General features: G+C 31.4%; 1 protein-coding gene and 1 long non-coding RNA gene across 4 annotated transcripts in view; one reads left to right on the forward strand and one right to left on the reverse strand.

Moving 5' to 3' along the window:
• The window catches only part of LOC139515881 (uncharacterized), a 112,546-nt gene that overhangs the window by 89,237 nt on the left and 4,262 nt on the right, over positions 1–19,047 (reverse strand). The gene's annotated exons all lie outside the window — the stretch shown is intronic.
• LOC139515880 (transport and Golgi organization protein 1 homolog) overlaps positions 1–19,047 on the forward strand; it is a 44,313-nt gene that overhangs the window by 17,212 nt on the left and 8,054 nt on the right. For all 3 annotated transcript variants that reach the window (XM_071305618.1, XM_071305617.1, XM_071305619.1), the window contains exons 17-23: positions 638–757; positions 3,282–3,372; positions 4,336–4,474; positions 5,273–5,374; positions 15,620–15,680; positions 16,358–16,393; positions 17,037–17,104. In XM_071305618.1, coding sequence (XP_071161719.1) covers positions 638–757; positions 3,282–3,372; positions 4,336–4,474; positions 5,273–5,374; positions 15,620–15,680; positions 16,358–16,393; positions 17,037–17,104 — 617 coding nt within the window. The remainder of the gene's footprint in view (positions 1–637; positions 758–3,281; positions 3,373–4,335; positions 4,475–5,272; positions 5,375–15,619; positions 15,681–16,357; positions 16,394–17,036; positions 17,105–19,047) is intronic.

Here is a 19,047-nt window from a genome sequence, read left to right on the forward strand (position 1 = left end):
CACCATACAGCCTTCAACAATGAGCAAAACCCATACCACATTGTCAGCTATAAAAGACTGAAATGACAAATGTAAAACAATTCAAATGGGAAAACCAATGGCCTTATTTATGTACAAAACAATGAAAGAAAAACAAAGGTTATACTTGTTTGTTTGCATATTTAAGTTAAAAAATACCAAGCTAGGTTGATCAATGGTAAAGACGATTATGAAGGCAAGACCAAGTCTAGAAAATGCTGAATTTGTTAAGCAAAAGCGGGAATAGTAATATAGACGTCTTTGTCAAATAGGTTTTTGTATATTATTTAAAAAAAAAGGGAGTATTTTATTTTTTCACCAATTTTGTAATTTCCCTGGTAAATGAGAAATATGACTAAAGAAGAGACCCGTCTGTCATCTGCCTTGGACTTCTATGGTTTATGGATTCCAGTTGATATAAAATAAAAAAAAATTGTTCATGTCAAGAAAAAATTTGTAAAACCAAATATATTTTATTGTCACTTTTTACATGAAATTATAATTTTTTTGAAGAGAAAAAAAAAGATTGAATACTCTGATTGTTTTTGAGGTTTTCAAAATTTTTTATAATATTAAACTGAGACTTTTTTATAGTGAATATCCTGATTATGTTTTTAAGGTTTTACGAGACTGTTTCTTGCAAATGAAAGCTTTTGAGAATGAAGATTCTGAGGACCAAGATGAGACAGATAGTACAAGTATACAAGATAAATTAAAGTCCATGATGGATGTATCGGGTGTAAGTGTTATATTGTTCAAGTTACTGTATATTTGAAATTTCTTTTGAATTAAGAAATAATTGATGCAAGCTATACTTTATTGTAGTTTTAACATGGGTAGTTATTATATTCGTGATTATTTTTGTCTGAGCGATAGTTGGGGCTAAAATAACACGAATAAAAAGCCTACCCAGGTTAAAACTACAATAAAGTTTAGCTTGCATCAATTATTTCAATTCTGAATAGGGCAATTAAGGTAATTTCTATGACCGATAAGTATAAGTGTAAAAGCGTTTGTGTAAACTCTTCCATGAACCTCCCTTTTTTGTTTGTAAAGAAGCAAACAGTTTGCACTGTGATTTTACAGAAGGAGTTTGAACAGCCAGCATGAACTGTTGTCGTATCTAGTTAAAATATGTCAATTTCGGAATGCAACACATTACAGTCATAATAAATGAATTAGTAACATCATGTGCACCATTTTTAAAAGAGATTGAAAGTGTTTTAAAGTTAAGGAAATATATTAAGGTGGCTCGGGCGTATTCAAAGTTTCTATCAGAAGTGCCGTATTTTTGGTTATTTTATTCTTTAAAGAAAATGAATCAAATTGGTCGAAAAAAAATAGGGGGTCACGGACCATTTTAGCTCAAAATTTTACTTCTAAACAGATGTAAAAGGGACCATTTTTCAATGAAATGATAGGGGAAATAGAGGTGTTGACATATTTTTTTTCGGAATATCAAAAAAACGTTCTATGACAATTGTTCCAAATCTGTAATATGAAAAGCTGGAATACAGCTTCAAAAAATGAGCCAATAAAAAACATAGGTCACCGATAAGGAAAAAAAAATATTTTGCCTTACAACCCAATTTTTTGGTCGTATATTGCTATCACGTTGGCGTCGTCGTCGGCGTCGGCGTCGTCGTCTTCCGAATACTTTTAGTTTTCGCACTCTAACTTTAGTAAAAGTGAAATCAATGAAATTTAAACACAAGGTTTATGACCACAAGACGAAGGTTGGGATTGATTTTTGGAGTTGAGGTCACAACAGTTTATGAATTAGGGGCCAAAAAGGGGCCCAAATAAGCATTATTTTTTGCACAATAACTTTAGTATAAGTGAATAGAAATCTATGAAATTTTGACACAAGGTTTATGACCACAAAAGGAAGGTTGGGATTGATTTTGGGAGTTTTGGTTCCAACAGTTTAGGAATTAAGGGCCAAAAAAGGGCCCAAATAAGCATTATTCTTGGTTTTCGCACAATAACTTTGGTATAAGTATATAGAAATCAATGAAATTTAAACACAAGGTTTATGACCACAAGAGGAAGGTTGGGATTGATTTTTGGAGTTGAGGTCACAACAGTTTATGAATTAGGGGCCAAAAAGGGGCCCAAATAAGCATTATTTTTTGCACTATAACTTTAGTATAAGTAAATAGAAATCTATGAAATTTAAACACAAGGTTTATGACCATAAAAGGAAGGTTGGGTTTGATTTTGGGAGTTTTGGTCCCAACAGTTTAGGAATAAGGGGCCCAAAGGGTCCAAAATTGAACTTTGTGTGATTTCATCAAAAATTGAATAATTGGGGTTCTTTGATATGCCGAATCTAACTATGTATGTAGATTCTTAATTTTTGGTCCCGTTTTCAAATTGGTCTACATTAATTTTCAATTGGAGTTATCTTTCTTTGTATAGAATAGTAGTTGATAATGCATGTTGGACATTTGCCAGACATGACTATGATGTCATTTTCTATTTTTATTTGCCAATAAGTTTATGTAAATAACTTCATTGGAAATTTGCCAATATAAAATGTTGCTGATGAAGTTTATTTTTCCTTATCTTATCTAAAATATTTTTAGCTTAAAAGTTGTGTCCATACTTGTTCTCATTTCAGATTTCATAAATAAAAAGAAAATTTCTTCAAACATTTTTTTGACAGGATTAATATTCAACAGCATAGTGAATTGCTCAAAGGCAAAAAAAATTTTAAGTTCATTAGACCACATTCATTCTGTGTCAGAAACCTATGCTGTGTCAACTATTTAATTTTAGATTTAAATAAGTTTTAAGAAGAAATTTTTTATTGATTTGTAAAATCTTGACATTTGTTTTGTGTAAAAAACCCATATAATGTCAAAAATTTGATCACAATCCAAATTCAGAGCTGTATTACGCTTAAATGTTTTGTCCATACCTGCCCCAACTGTTCAGGGATCGACCTCTGCGGTCGTATAAAGATGCACCCTGCGGAGCACCTGGTTTAAAATTCAATCCATACCAAGAACTGCATGTCACTAACTGATTTGTTTTAAAAGTATTGAAAAAACATGATGTGATTAACCTGTGTATGTTCCTCAATGACAGTTATCTACACACAGTTTCTAATAGTTTCCCTTATATGTCTATATGGACATGCAACTTTATAAACAGGAAGTAGCAAAGCCAATCACATGAAAAAATCAACATTATACTGTGTATATATTCTTGATGTTTCATTTTATAATGGTTATGATATTTGTTTATTATGATTTCAGGTTAATGCTAGGTTAAAAACAGTAGAAGATGAAAGAAATATAGTACAGAATAGAATTGATATAGAAGTTCAGAGTAGAATTGACATGGAAGGTATAATACAACCCTGACAAGGCACAGCTTTCACCCCACTAGAACCAAAAATAATGAAAATTATAGATCGATTTGATGTCTTGTTTTTGTGGTTAAAGCAATTGAAATGAAAAAAATGTATCGGGAAGAAAAAAATGCTAAACTGCGTGAACATTTTTATTAAAAATGACAAAAATGAATACATTTTTTTTTAAATTTAACCATTCAGAGAAAATGAAATTTTTTATAATCTGATACAATTTGTCTTTTTCTTATAGATGAATTCATGAAATATATTACATTTATGGATTTAGTCAAGAATTGGAGAATCTGTGATTTGGCATGGGGAGAGATAACTTTGCTACAAATGAGAAATAATTTTATTATTTCTATTATTTACAAAAGAATAATTCCCCATAGTTGTCAAATCAACATGCTTCAAAATGTTGTACTATAATGAAAACAAGGTTGGAGGATTAAAGGTTAAATGAAATGCTAATGGAAAATCCAATATGAGATAAAATGTACAAGAATAAAGTGAAACAATAAGAAGTTGAAACCAAAGGCATATGTAACAGACTCTTGTATATTGTTGAAACCAAAGGCATATGTAACAGACTCTTGTATATTGTTGAAACCAAAGGCATATGTAACAGACTCTTGTATATTGTTGAAACCAAAGGCATATGTAACAGACTCTTGTATATTGTTGAAACCAAAGGCATATGTAACAGACTCTTGTATATTGTTGAAACCAAAGGCATATGTCACAGACTCTTGTATATTGTTGAAAGTTTATGTTGGCTCTTATTTATGCATCAGTACTCTCTCATTGAATACATTCCACCTCTATTTTGTATATTTATTCACATCCTGAGATACAAATGGAAGTTTTGAACGACCTTGACTGGCTATACAGCCCTTGTAAGGTCGTCATCCTTAGATGTCCATTGATGATTTAATTTTTATGTTAATTTATTGCAGAACAAATAGCAGAATTAGAAAGAAAAATGGAAGGTTTGAAAACAGATAAAATGAAAGCAGAGAGACAAAGTAATGAAGCTACAACCAAATTAAATGTTCTTACTAATTATTTCAAAGAAAAAGAAGCTCAATTACAAAGGTAATTTATCTATTCATTTCTTTTTTCTACAATAGACAATTTGATAATCCTGGCATTAAGTGGACTGGGCTTGTATGAGGGATTGCATTGGGGGTTATTTCGGTATTCTTTAATTTTTTAAGCCATCTTTCTCTATTCTTTAAAAATTTTGCCTTTTTTTGTCCATTCTTTCTATTTTAGCACTCCATTTTTCTATATTTTTTTTGCCCATTTGTTTTAGTATTTGGTCATAATCTCTATTCTGTTAGCTCCATCCAGACCCTCATATAAGGTTACCAATGTCTATCATTTTGTCATTCTGTCAATGTTAAAAAAAGTAGTCTGCAATTGCATACTTGTGATGCTTACAGAAACATATCTGTAGTGGAGGGAGCATTAAGTTTTACCCTTGTCCATCTATACATCCCTCGGTCCATCTGTTCATTGTCTGTACATCCATAGTTGGTTTCCATTCCCTTTCTACCACAAAATACAGATCAAGATTGAATTTTGGGGGTGTCAGTTATAATGGTTTATAGTTATGCCCCTTTACAAATGAAAATTGCTGATTTTTGTTTCCATTCTCAAACTTAAGTTTTCCTCAACCAAATGTTATGAAACTTATACGCAATACCTAATGTGGGAAGTGTCACTTTAACTGCTATTTAGTTATGTCTTTTTATAAATTTATATGGTATGCATGAAGATGCATCATCTGTATCCCATGGATACATTCCCCATTTATTAAATATTATTCTCCAAATGTATTAGATTTTTAGCTGTACATATAAACTTATGAATTTAATGAAACATTTTCAGAGAATTAGGTGAACAAGAAGCTTTAAAGAAACAAAACAAAAATAGATTAGAAAATGCAGATGAAACGGCCAAAATGGTAACAGAAGAATTAGAAAGTTACAAGTAAGTCACCATAGTAACACAATATTATCCTAAGAGGATTAGAAATATAAATTCATCTATTTTTTAAAAGAGGGGCTAAAAATGCCAAAGAGACATTCAAACTAATATGTCATCAAAATAAACTGACAACGCCATGACAAAAAAGGAAAAGACCAAAATGCAATCAACATTACCAAAAATGCAACATACTGATTACTAAATATTGAGCAACAATGAACCCCACCACTTTTGTAAAAGTAGAACTGAAAATTATCTGAAGAGTTAAGATATGGTTTGAGCTGTATGCACTTTAGTAAACAACACTTAATGAGAAAGAAAAAAAAGTAATATTTAGTTGACAATATGAGGATGTTGACTTCAAAAATTAAATTGATAGTTTTTATACGACCGCAAATTTTTAAAAAATTTTCGTCGTATATTGCTATCACGTTGGCGTCTGCGTCGTCGTCGTCGTCGTCGTCGTCGTCCGGCGTCCGAATACTTTTAGTTTTCGCACTCTAACTTTAGTAAAAGTGAATAGAAATCTATGAAATTTTAACACAAGGTTTATGACCATAAAAGGAAGGTTGGTATTGATTTTGGGAGTTTTGGTCCCAACATTTTAGGAATAAGGGGCCAAAAAGGGCCCAAATAAGCATTTTCTTGGTTTTCGCACCATAACTTTAGTTTAAGTTAATAGAAATCTATGAAATTTTGACACAAGGTTTATGACCACAAAAGAAAGATTGGGATTGATTTTGGGAGTTTTGGTTTCAATAGTTTAGGAATAAGGGGCCAATAAAGGGCCCAAATAAGCATTTTTCTTGGTTTTTGCACAATAACCTTAGGTTAAGTAAATGGAAATCTATGAAATTTAAACACAATGTTTATGACCACAAAAGGAAGGTTGGTATTTATTTTGGGAGTTTAGGACCCAACAGATTAGGAATTAGGGGCCAAAAAGGGACCCAAATAAGCATTTTTCTTGGTTTTCGCACTATAATGTTAGTATAAGTAAATACAAATCTATGAAATTTAAACACAAGGCTTATGACCATAAAAGGAAGGTTGGTATTGATATTGGGAGTTTTGGTCCCAACAGTTTAGGAAAAAGGGGCCCAAAGGGTCCAAAATTAAACTTTGTTTGATTTCATCAAAATTGAATAATTGGGGTTCTTTGATATGCCGAATCTAACTGTATATGTAGAGTCTCAACTTTTGGTCCCGTTTTCAAATTGGTCTACATTAAGGTCCAAAGGGTCCAAAATTAAACTTAGTTTGATTTTGACAAAAAATGAATCGGTTGGGTTCTTTGATATGTTGAATCTAAAAATGTACTTAGATTCTTGATTATTGAAGTTTTTTTGGTCCAGTTTTCAAATTGGTCTACATTAAGGTCCAAAGGGTCCAAAATTAAACTTTGTTTGATTTCATCAAAAATTGAATCCTTGGGGTTCTTTGATATGCCAAATCTAACTGTGTATGTAGATTCTTCATTTTTGGTCCTGTTTTCAAATTTCAAATTCTACATTAAAGTCCAAAGGGTCCAAAATTAAACTAAGTTTGATTTTAACAAAAATTGAATTCTTGGGCCTCTTTGATAAGCTGAATCTAAACATGTACTTAGATTTTTGATTATGGGCCCAGTTTTCAAGTTGGTCCAAATCAGGATCTAAAATTATTATATTAAGTATTGTGCAATAGCAAGTCTTTTCAATTGCACAGTATTGTGCAATGGCAAGAAATATCTAATTGCACAATATTGTGAAATAGCAAATTTTTTTTTAATTAGAGTTATCTTTCTTTGTCCAGAATAGTAAGCAAGAAATATCCTATTTGTGCAATAGCAAGAATTTTTTTTAATTGGAGTTATCTTTCTTTGTCCAGAATCAACTTAAATCTTTGTTATATACACTTTTTACTACCAACTGATAAATTTAAATAATCTTTACCATTCAGTGATAACAAGCAGTTTTTTTATACGACCGCAAATTTTGAAAAAAATTTCGTCGTATATTGCTATCACGTTGGCGTCTGCGTCGTCGTCGTCGTCGTCGTCGTCGTCGTCCGGCGTCCGAATACTTTTAGTTTTCGCACTCTAACTTTAGTAAAAGTGAATGGAAATCTATGAAATTTTAACACAAGGTTTATGACCACAAAAGGAAGGTTGGGATTGATTTTGGGAGTTTTGGTTTCAACATTTTAGGAATTAGGGGCCAAAAAGGGCCCAAATAAGCATTTTCTTGGTTTTCGCACTATAACTTTAGTTTAAAGGGAAAATTCACGATTTTTTACTTATGGTTTAAATATGTTCATTATGACATAATATATATATTCACAAAGTTTTATCGCTATATTTGCAGTAATAAAGGAGAAATTCAATAATTAATGAAAAAATATCAACTACTTCCTGTAGGTCGTGACGTTTTCTCCTGATTTTTGCATGCCGGGATTTGAAATACAATCATTAAAAGTCTTGGTTTTTAATCATATTTTAACGTAATCGTAAGCGCGCCGATGACTTATGCTTTATCTAATAACCATCCGATAATAAGAAGATAAAACGCACAGACGTTCAATTGTACTCATTCGTGAGATAAATTATCTATGTTAAACGTATATATTCGAAATATGTTTGTAGACAACACAAAAAGTTATAAATTTATTTTTAATAAATGCATTTTCGGACTGATAAGGTGAACAAATTAAAGTACAATAATCTGTAAAGACAATATGTTGGTGTACTCATGATTATTGACCTTTTACTATCTCTGCTATGACTAGGTTTATACGATGTGTGTATTCACGGTTCTGTGGCAATACTCGTAGATGGCTTGTTGAAAGGTAAATTGTTATTTGCACTTCGGTATTTAACCACGCCTCTAGGGCACACCTTGCCAGGTGTGACTGTCTATTCGGGTGCGTCTAAACACTGCTAAGGAGTCCTTAGTGCACTAAGGACTGATAACATGCCACTAAGGACTAGATGGAGAGCTGTTACATGTAATTTATTTTCATGTTATGGTAGAAATTGATATTTAATGCATAAATTTCAAATTTTATAGAAAAATAATCATAAATAAAGGAGATATTCAACATTATTTAGACACGTGCCTGTTTTTCTTTGATATGCCGAAAATCAATGAACCGTTTGACACGTGTCAAATTACAAAACTGATTACATGGGAATCCTTTTGGTAAAGGGTGAACCTGGTAAAGTTGGATACTAATAAATGAATTGTTGTTGAAATTTTATTAAAAAAATCAGAATGAAGAAGTATTTTCTCAAGTGTATATTTCTTGTAAATAATAAATTTGTCACCAGAAAAATATATCTATATGTCGGATTTTTATTTGATGTTCATATTAATAAGTGACTGAAATAAATATTATTTAGATATTTTAATTCACATATATATTTTTTTTTTTGGAAAGTACGTGTTGAAGTTTGGATAACCGGCAGATGTTTGTTGCTTTTTCATTAAACTCATCTTGATATTGGGCTGTGATAAGTCCGGTAGTACCGAATATTGAATCTAATATTTCGTAGCGTTCTTTGTCCTTGGAACCAATTTTATTTTTCAGGTGGTCGGACACATTATCTATAATGTTTTTTGTACCCGTATCTTTATACTGCAGTTTATTATTACTTGCAAGCGTGCTTTAATGTGATGACAGGCGACGACGGACATGCGTTTGAACAATAGACTGGTATGGAGCTGGAACACTTTAGTTCGTTTCTTGTGGTGCACTGTTCAAAATTTATTTTCATATATGAAGACATTAAGAAATGTATAACTGAACAAAACGAAACCAATAAGATAATGCATTTTTACTACATGCAACCACACTAAGTTCATATCTGACCCGTTTGAGTAATATATTTCGGGCCTTCAACAGTGAATAAAGCACATACCACATAGTCATTATTTCATAAATTATTTCGTACGATATGTTAAGCAGACAATTTGTTAAAAACAATACAAATCGGATTTCCTTCTGACATATTTGTTCTTCTTTAAGAAAAGTAGATTTAAAGAAATTATAGTTGAAAATATTTCTGTCGGCTTTTTCTTTTTTTCACGTGATATATTTAAGTTTAAATATTCAGATTATATTGTATTACAAAAAATATTATTTACACATCATGTGGTAAAGGCATATTTTCAAGGCATTCATACAAAGCATTCTCTTTCTCTGTCAGAATTATATCTTTAGCTCTAAATTAACACATACTTAAAAAAAAATCGTGAATACTGTAATAAAAACTGTGGAACATTTTAAACGCCACATAATGTTTTTCTCTCAATTCCATCGTTTTTTTTAGTGAAACCATTTGTATATATCATGTATATACACGCATCTTTGTCGAAATTAAAATGAAAACAAAACACTTATTAATATATTTTTTTATGTTGTCTTCGTATCTCTTACATAACAAGCTGACCACACTCTAACTTATTAGTCATTTAGTTGGCGCACATCAAAGTCGTGCACCTGTGGCAAATAACTTTGTCGGGAAAGAAGTAAAACAAAAACAAAATTATTGGTTCTTTTAATTATTTTTATTAAGAACAACACATTTAATTATAAATATTAAGCATAAATATTTTCGATACAATTGTTTATTACCTAAAATAAAAGATTATGATTGTTTAATCAGTTGTTATGTCATTTGGCACGTGTCAAACGGTTCATTGATTTTCGGCATATCAAAGAAAAACGGGCACGTGTCTAAATAACTTGTTTATTTATGATTATTTTTCTATAAAATTTGAAATTTATGCATTAAATATCAATCTCTAACATAATATGTAAAAAGAATACACATAACAGCACTCCTTCTAGTCCTTAGTGGCATTGTATAGTCCTTAGTGCACTAAGGAGTCCTTAGCAGTGTTTAGACGTACCGTGTCTATTTGGATCAGTGGGAGCATTTAATACACACATTACAAATACATATTCAAGTTGGTGACAAATAAAAATTGGTCGCCGTGGAATTATTTAATTATATTTGGTGCTATTATTTATTTGAATTCAAATAAGTTAATTTACTAAGAAATACACAATTTTCGGTTAAAGACGGGAAACTTAATTCATATGTCAGAATGAAATGATATACAAGTCTTGTCCCGAATTATGTCTCATAAAAAAGGGGGACTTAGAAATTAGAAATAGCTTTACTAAATCATTTTTATTTGTCTTTATTGGGCGAAAAAATGTACGAGAACACTTACATTTAGACTTTTGAAAGCCATGTATTAATTGATATATGAAACTATCTGAAGATAACTCTACCGAAGCGGAATATAATATGTACGAATAAAGAAAAAATACTTTTGTATTGGAATGGAATCGAAAAATTACAAATAGATATTCTTTTCAAGTGTGAAAAACGTCAACCAAATTTATTCATAATCGGGAACGTCCTTATTAAAATCTGAGACTACTATAATAATCGTCGTCTCCCAACGTATATATATACTTAAATAACTCTTTGACCAACGATGTTTAAAATTAAAAGACAACGAATTTAATGTTATCATTCCCTATTTTTGAATGTTATTATAAGTCTGTTCAACTTGCAAGAATACCCCTAAAGCGGACAAATATCCGACAAGCAGTTTATTCTTTAAATTGCTGTCATTGAATATCAAGAAAGAAAATAAATCCCGAAATTGATACTCAATAGTTTTCCTAGAAAATATTCACATCCCTTGGGGATTATTAGTGTACGTCCAGTTGCATATATTTTACATGAATGTTGGAACAATTGTGATGATGACAAATTTCGTCCTTTATTCGAGAACAATCTAATTGATATATAAATCTGTGAGTTTACTATGTTCTTAACTTCGATGAACCAAAGCAAGTTATAAATTGACCTGTATTTAAATCAAATTGTTTCTTTTTTTTCTTCTTCTTCTTTTGGTATACAATAGTCTATCGAATTCGTTGATTACATACTGTTGGCATACGTGGACTAGTCTATAATAATTTACAAAACTTTTACCACAATTTACACAAAATGTATGTTTCTTTCTTATGTTCAATGTATACATGTATACATATTTTAAATTGCGCTACTGACTATAGTTCCGTAACTTTCTACCCAGGCGTATGTATACACGAATCGTCGACAAGTGCGCACATTTTTTTTAATCAATAATTCTGGTATGTTCCAATCTGTCCTAAACTATTGACAATGAGTATATATTACATTTTCCCAAATTAACCCTTGGAAAAATATGTAAATAGATTTGTATTTCTTCAATTTTTTTTTTTGTATTAATTTTTTTTTATAGATAATATTCTTTACACCAGAAATGTTATTTATAAACAAGCGTACGAGTTCAGTAATGACTAGTATAAATATCACTTTCGGACACGCAAGACAAAAATGTATATTATACATGCACCTGATAGTTCAAAATGGAAAGTTATAAGTAACGGTCGTGTACACTGATCAATACCTACAGAAGTGAAACGATGCATGAACTTGCAAGCCAGCCGGACAGGAAATCGATTGAATACCTGGACGTGTCACCTTACACCCCTTCCAATACCTTTGGGAGTAATACCTTTAGCCATGCTGGTGATCAGATGAGGGAAGATCCGAATTTATTTAAATAAAGTTTATTACTTGAAAGAATTATGAACGAATTAGATTTTCGAAAACAATTTCCACGGAACACTTATTTATGATTTGAACTTTGACTTTTTAACTAATTACAATATTATGAGTTTAAAAATAACAGACTATATGGTTATTTAAAAATATAAGACCATTTTCCGTATCAAGTTAGTCAGTCAGATAAAACAACCGTACGATTGACAAGATATCGACACGCAATTACGACTACATCGTTTACTGTAGTTTTGTTCCTTTGTGGTTTATAGACATATCGGGATTTTTCATCGGAGAAGGTGACAAGATGGCGGAGAGCAGAGAACTGATACTCAAAATTTAAAATCGATGGTGATCTCTTATTTAGCGGAATAAAACTTTAATATCTATAAATTTGAGCATTTTTATACAGAATGGACATAATATCAATTTTTGATTTTTTTGCGAAGTTTCCCTTTAAGTTAATAGAAACTTATGAAATGTTGACACAAGGTTTATGACCACAAAAGAAAGGTTGGGATTGATTTTGGAAGTTTTGGTTCCAACAGTTTAGGAATTAGGGGCCAAAAAAGGGCCCAAATAAGCATTATTCTTGGTTTTCGCACAATAGCTTTAGTATAAGTGAATAGATATCTATAAAATTTCAACACAAGGTGTATGACCACAAAAGGAAGGTTGGTAATGATTTTTGGAGTTTTGGTCCTAACAGTTTAGGAATAAGGGGCCCAAAGGGTCCAAAATTAAACTTTGTTTGATTTCATCAAAAATTAAATAATTGGGGTTCTTTGATATGCTGAATCTAACTGTGTATGTAGATTCTTAATTTTTGGTCCTGTTTTCAAATTGGTCTACATTAAAGTCCAAAGGGTCCAAAATTAAACTTAGTTTGATTTTAACAAAAATTGAATCCTTGGGGTTCTTTGATATGCTGAATCTGAACGTGTACTTAGATTATTGATTATTGGTCCAGTTTTCAAGTTGGTCCAGTTCGGGGTCCAAAATTAAACTTGTTTTGATTTCATCAAAAATTGAATAATTGGGGTTCTTTGATATGCCAAATCTAACTGTGTTAGTAGATTCTTAATTTTTGGTCCCGTTTTCAAATTGGTCTTCATTAAGGTCCAAAGGGTCCAAAATTAAACTAAGTTTGATTTTAACAAAAATTAAATTCTTGGGCTTCTTTGATATGCTGAATCTAAACGTGTACTTAGATTTTTGATTATGGGCCCAGTTTTCAAGTTGGTCCAAACAGGATTCAAAATTATTATATTAAGTATTGTGCAATAGCAAGAAATTTTCAATTGCACAGTATTCAGCAATAGCAAGAAATCTTCAATTGTACAGTATTGTGCAATAGCAAGAAATTTTCAATTGCACAGTATGGTTCAATAGCAAGAAATCTTCAATTGACAGTATTGCGCAATAGCAAGAAATATCTTATTGCACAATATTGTGAAATAGCAAATCAATTTTCAGTTATTTGGAGTTATCTTTCTTTGTCCAGAATAGATATTTGTGCAGTAGCAAGATATTTTCAATATTCTTTGAAAATTTGAGTTATCTTTCTTTGTCCAGAATAGTAGTTGAATCAACTTAAATCATTGTTTTATACAATATACAATGTATTTTCACTTTTACTACCAACTGATAAATTAAAACAATCTTTACCATTCAGTGATAAAAAGCACTTTTTTTACATTTTAATATTTTATGATGTACAGTCAAACCTGATTAAACCGGACCCTGAATAAACCGGTTTCCTGTCCATTCCGGCCGAAAATGAAAGTCCCATATTTTTCCTTTCAAAGTCATTGTTAAAATACCCTTTGTAAACCGGACCCTGTGTATTCCGAATTCCGGTCTAATTATGAAGTCCCGATACTCTTAATTACATTAATGATTACCTGTCAAAACCGATTTGTCTAATTAATTTCAATGATCGATATGCAATCAAAACATTTTTTTTTATACAATATGGCTTTTCGTGATAATCAATTAGTCAGGTGTCAAACTGTGAACCTACAATCGTACAGTAGTGAGCTGTATTATTTACTAAAATATTATAAACGTGTCAATTAAACAAAAAGACACACCGAATATATCTCGGATTGAACTAACGTTTTAACTTGGATAAACAAATTTAAATCCCGGAGTAAGAAATTCACATCATGATTTCGAAATCCTGGGTTCCCTGTTGTGAACCCCTAAACAAATGACCCTGGATATTGTACACTATACGACAGTGATGAAATTATGTTTGATAATATTCTGGCTTTTTAATCGGCCATTCCAACATTTCAAATTATTGATCATGGGAGTAAATCGAAACTCTCATCTTACAATCCAAACAACGCTAGCATTATGATGCAAATGCAAACAATGAAAAAACGAAGTGAAAGTATTTTAATTTATCAGATATAATTTACAATCAGAGAGAACTTTTACATGCACAATGTCGGATGTCACAAGTCATTAACTTCCGGTCAAAACGGAAACCTGAATAAACCGGCTCACTGTCCAAACCGGCCCTTTTCCATAGTCCCGTAGACGGCCGGTTTATACAGGTTTTACTGTATTTAAATGAGCAGTTATTGTTGCAAACTCTATTAGAAATTTGAATTGAGATCAGTTTTGGAATAAGGAAAAGGGGGATGTGAAAACAAAATTGGGGGGGGGGGGGGGGTAAATTTTTCTCATTTCATATTTCATAAATAAAAAGAAAATTTCTTCAAACATTTTTTTGAGAGGATTAATATTCAACAGCATAGCGAATTTTTATTTTTTAAGTTCATTAGACCACATTCATTCTGTGTCACCAACCTATGCTGTGTCAACTATTTAATCACAATCCAAATTTAGAGCTGAATCCAGCTTGAATGTTGTGTCCATACTTTCCCCAACCATTCAGGGTTCAACCTCTGCGGTCGTATAAAGCTGCGCCCTGCGGAGCATCTGGTTACATCTTAATATTTTATGATGTATTTAAATGAGTAGTTATTGTTGCAAACTCCATTAGAAATTTGAATTGATATCAGTTTTGAAAAAGGGAAACGGGGATGTGAAAAAAAAAGGGGGGGGTTAAATTTTTCTCATTTCAGATTTCATAAATAAAAAGAAAATTTCTTCAAACATTTTTTTGAGAGGATTAATATTCAACAGCATAGTGATTTGCTCAAAGGCAAAAAAAACCTTTTAAGTTCATTAGACCACATTCATTCTGTGTCAGAAACCTATGCTGTGTCAACTATTTCATTTTAGATTTAAAAAGTTTGAAGAAGAAATCTTTAATTGATTTGTAAAATCTTGGCATTTGTTTTGTGTAAAAAAAACCCATGTAATGTCAAAAATTTGATCACAATCCAAATTCAGAGCTGTATCATGCTTGAATGTTTTGTCCATACTTGCCCCAACTGTTCAGGGTTCGACCTCTGCGGTCGTATAAAGCTGCGCCCTGCGGAGCACCTGGTTAGCAATAGCTTTAAACTTAGTTGACAAATTTTAGAAATAAATCAACACAAGCAAGATACTAAAGTACAAAAAAGTACTGCCAAAAGCACAATACAAGTTTCTTATCAATCTTATTCAATGTATTATCATATATTTGCATTTTTCTCATTATACGAAACATCAATTTACAGATCACAAACAGACGACCTGAAAAAAGAAATTTTATCGGCAGAAAGAGATTTCCGATCTCAGGTAATGTTTAACACACTGTATAGATCAATGAAGTCCAGTATTTTTTCATAATTAAGATATTCTAATATATTTTCTGTGTTATTTTTCACAACATTTAAAAAAATTTCCTTTGATTAAAATTTTTTTTTACTTTTAATTCAAAGAATTTTATTTGTTGTCAATTAACTGTACAATATGGACAAGTTTTGCAGTATACCTTTACAATATTGTTTGTAATACATAGTTAACTTCCTGTATTTCTGTTCAATACTATCTATATATCATAGTCAGTCATATTCTGTCAATGTAATTAGTCTCTAACCAGTTAAGAAATGTATATTTATATTTGCATACCTATTTCATGTAAATATCACTGTACCCATTGATATACTCCCAAAAAAAACCACTGGTCTGGTCTGCATATTCTGATTATTAAATGGAAATTAGATTTTCATTATTTTTAGAACATTTCTTTTTCACGGATATGTGGTACCGTAAGTTTTTTAGGGTAATGGAATATTTAAAGTATTTTAATGATAGAATGATCTAAAATTGAACACCACTATACACAAGACTCTTTATGATGTTATGATACCTTCTTATTTTTATTTCAGATAATAATTCACTAATAAAACTAGATTATCTTCATGACAGAAATAAAATTGATTTGTTATTCATGATTTATTTGTATTTTACAGATAGCAGCCAATGAAAAGAAAGCCCATGATAACTGGGTAGGTTATAATTATCTTACTACAGTTATTTCACTGAAACATAGACATCCCTTACTGTGAGGGGTATGTAATATAACAGACTCTGTTCTCACATCTATCTTTTATAAAAAGAAAAAAAAATGTGGTATGAAGACAGTTCTCTCAAAAGCCAAAAATGCTAACTGTTTGCTCCAATTGTTTTAGAGGTCATCTGTTTCGAAAGTGATTATAAAATTTAAGCATATTCTATTAACCTTAGAAAATTAATTTTGAAGATCTCGAATTAAAGATACATTATGAATCAAAATTCTACTTTGAAAAGTACAAAAAAATTAAAAAAATTTACAAGTTTTTAAACTTCCCTAAATTACTGAATAGTACTGGCATGTTAGTTTGATTAATATATGCCTCTGGTTGCATGTCTCATTACAAATTATAAAGAAAGATAAATGCAAAAGTCTGGATTTTTTACTGGAGCAATCTGATAAGACTACAGATCCAGTGTTTACTCATTGCTTACAAGAACCTGATAATGTTCAATTCTATTGATAATGTTGACAAGTTGAAATTGAGTAATAATTAGAATTGGTCTTGCTATTATTTTAGTTGCAATAAGATAATTTTATATAACATTTATATTTGTTATTTTGAATTCTTTTATTAGTTATCAGCAAGGGCTGCCGAGAGAGAATTAAAAGAATCGAGACATGAATGTTCAGTATTAAGACAAAAGTAAGTTATATCAGTATTTACATTTAGTATACAGATCTAAATGTCAGAAATACATTAATTTGGGTTATTGCTTACTTTCATATCTTTCAGTCCAATTTAACAACTTATGTCCGTCACACTTCTAGCCAAATTTGTTGGTTACCAATTTTGGTGTAAATGTGAACCACAAAATTTTCAACGAATATCACATTTTCTATTGGATCCTATGCAGACTTTTGAAAAACCACAAAATTGGGCATCCATGAAAAAACATGTAATTGTTCATTTTTAGCTCACCTGGCCCGAAGGGCCAAGTGAGCTTTTCCCATCACTTTGCGTCCGGCGTCCGGCGTCCGTCGTCGTCCGTCGTCGTCGTCCGTCGTCGTTAACTTTTACAAAAATCTTCTCCTCTGAAACTACTGGGCCAAATTAAACCAAACTTGGCCACAATCATCATTGGGGTATGTAGTTTAAAAAATGTGTGGCGTGACCCGGCCAACCAACCAAGATGGCCGCCATGGCTAAAAATAGAACATAGGGGTAAAATGCATTTTTTGGCTTGTAACTCAAAAACCAAAGCATTTAGAGCAAATCTGACATGGGGTAAAATTGTTTAGCAGGTCAAGATCTATCTGCCCTGAAATTTTCAGATGAATCTGACAACCCGTTGTTGGGTTGCTGCCCCTGAATTGATAATTTTAAGGAAATTTTGCTGTTTTTGGTTATTATCTTGAATATTATTATAGATAGAGATAAACTGTAAACAGCAATAATGTTCAGCAAAGTAAGATTTACAAATAAGTCAACATGACCGAAATGGTCAGTTGACCCCTTTAGGAGTTATTGCCCTTTTTAGTCCATTTTTAACCATTTTTCGTAAATCTTAGGTATCTTTTACAAAAATCTTCTCCTCTGAAACTACTGGGACAAATTAATCCAAACTTGGCCACAATCATCATTGGGGTATGTAGTTTAAAAAATGTGTGGCGTGACCCGGCCAACCAACCAAGATGGCCGCCATGGCTAAAAATAGAACATAGGGGTAAAATGCAGTTTTTGGCTTATAACTCAAAAACCAAAGCATTTAGAGCAAATCTGACAGGGTAAAATTGTTTACCAGGTCAAGATCTATCTGCCCTGAAATTTTCAGATGAATCGGACATTCTGTTGTTGGGTTACTGCCCCTGAAATGGTAATTTTAAGGAAATTTGGCTGTTTTTGGTTATTATCTTGAATATTATTATAGATAGAGATAAACTGTAAACAGCAATAATGTTCAGCAAAGTAAGATCTACAAATAAGTCAACATGACCAAAATGGTCAGTTGACCACTTTAGGAGTTATTGCCCTTTATAGTCAATTTTTAACCATTTTTCGTAAATCTTAGTAATCTTTTAGAAAAATCTTCTCCTCTGAAACTACTGGGCCAAATTTAACCAAACTTAGCCATAATTGGGGTATCTAGTTAAAAAAATGTGTCCAGTAACTCGGCCAACAAAGCAAGATGGCCGCCATGGCTAAAAATAGAACATGGGGGTAAAATGCAGTTTTTGGCTTATAACTCAAAAACCAAAGCATTAAGAGCAAATCTGACAGGAAGTAAAATTGTTGATCAGGTCACGATCTATCTGCCCTGGAATTTTCAGATGAATCGGATAATCGGTTGTTAGGTTGCTGCCCCTGAATTGGTAATTTTGAGGAAATTTTGCTGTTTTTTTTGTTATCTTGAATATTATTATAGATAGAGATAAACTGTTAACAGCAATAATGTACAGCAAAGTAAGAACTAAAAATAAGTCACTATGACCAAAATAGTCAATTGACCCCCTAAGGAGTTATTGCCCTTCATAGTCAATTTTTAACAATTTTGTTAAAATTTGAAGATTTTCAATAACATTTTCCACAGAAAGTACTGTTATAGATAGAGATAATTGTAAGCAGCAAGAATGTTTAGTAAAGTAAGA

Source organism: Mytilus edulis, chromosome 3 (assembly GCF_963676685.1).
Source record: "Mytilus edulis chromosome 3, xbMytEdul2.2, whole genome shotgun sequence".
Lineage (NCBI taxonomy): Eukaryota > Metazoa > Mollusca > Bivalvia > Mytilida > Mytilidae > Mytilus > Mytilus edulis.